We start from the raw sequence: 874 nt of genomic DNA, 5'->3' as shown, positions 1-874 counted from the left end.
CCCCCAGACTCCCTGGGGTTCCCCCCATCCCCACGGGACCCCCTTGTCTTGAGGGCTCTGTGACCACCCCAAAGTCCGTGGGGTCCCCCCTACCCCGGAGTGTCTGCGACCACCCCGAATCCTATGGGGGACCCCTTAACAGGGGACTGTGACCCTCTCCATCCCCGCGGCTTTGCGGCCCCCCAAATTCCATGGGGTCCTCCTTATCCCAGGGGTTCTGTGACACCCCATCCACCCCCGGCACCGCTTTATTCTGGGGTCAGTGCAACCCCACACACTCCATGGGGTTTCTTATTCTGGGGCTCTGCAGCCCCATAAATTCCATGGGTTCCCCCTTTTCCTGGGAGCCCTGTGACCCCCCCAAGCTCCACGGGAACCCCCTTATCCTGCAGGCCATGGGTCCCTCAAACTTCATCGGGGTCCCCCTTTCAATCCCCTAAGCTGCAGGGGGGTCTCACCATCCCAGGAGGAATAGGAACCCCACTTTGGTCCCCACAGTCTCCACGGGGGTCCCCCTTATCCTGGGGGTGCAGGGGGAAATGGCTTCCCCCATCCTGGGATCCAGGAGGGTCCAGCACCCCGACCCCAGGGGTTACCCCACAAATGAGGGGTTCCCGCAGCTCCCAGCAGTCCCTCGGCAGCTCAGTGCACCCCACACAGCGGCTGGACATCGGGGGAGCCCCCCACGCTTTATTGGGGAGTTCTGGGGGGCACGGGGGGGGTCAGCCCCTCACTCCTTGCTGTTGCACCACTTCGCCGTGCGCCAGAAAATCGGGGTTTTCATGAAGCGCCCCGAGCGCATGTAGGCAGAGACCTTGTCCAGGGCCTGCGGGAACAGGGACACGTGGGGACACGTGGGGACACCACGGGGTCA

General features: G+C 64.1%; 1 protein-coding gene across 2 annotated transcripts in view; it reads right to left on the bottom strand.

Annotated features, from left to right (window-relative positions):
- LOC107214729 (glutathione S-transferase 2) overlaps positions 1–874 on the bottom strand; it is a 7,348-nt gene that overhangs the window by 3,779 nt on the left and 2,695 nt on the right. Inside the window, exon 8 of one of the 2 annotated variants that reach the window (XM_015650372.3) lies at positions 665–826. The exons of the other annotated variant lie outside the window; for it this stretch is intronic. Within the exon in view, the coding sequence (XP_015505858.1) occupies positions 731–826 (96 nt within the window). The 3' untranslated portion in view covers positions 665–730. Of the gene's footprint in view, positions 1–664; positions 827–874 lie in introns of those variants that run through there. 2 annotated transcript variants of the gene reach the window in all.

The sequence above is a fragment of the Parus major genome, chromosome 26 (genome assembly GCF_001522545.3).
Source record: "Parus major isolate Abel chromosome 26, Parus_major1.1, whole genome shotgun sequence".
NCBI classification, from domain to species: domain Eukaryota; kingdom Metazoa; phylum Chordata; class Aves; order Passeriformes; family Paridae; genus Parus; species Parus major.
Note: the sequence above shows the minus strand (reverse complement) of the source record. Positions and strands in the feature narration are given on the sequence as shown.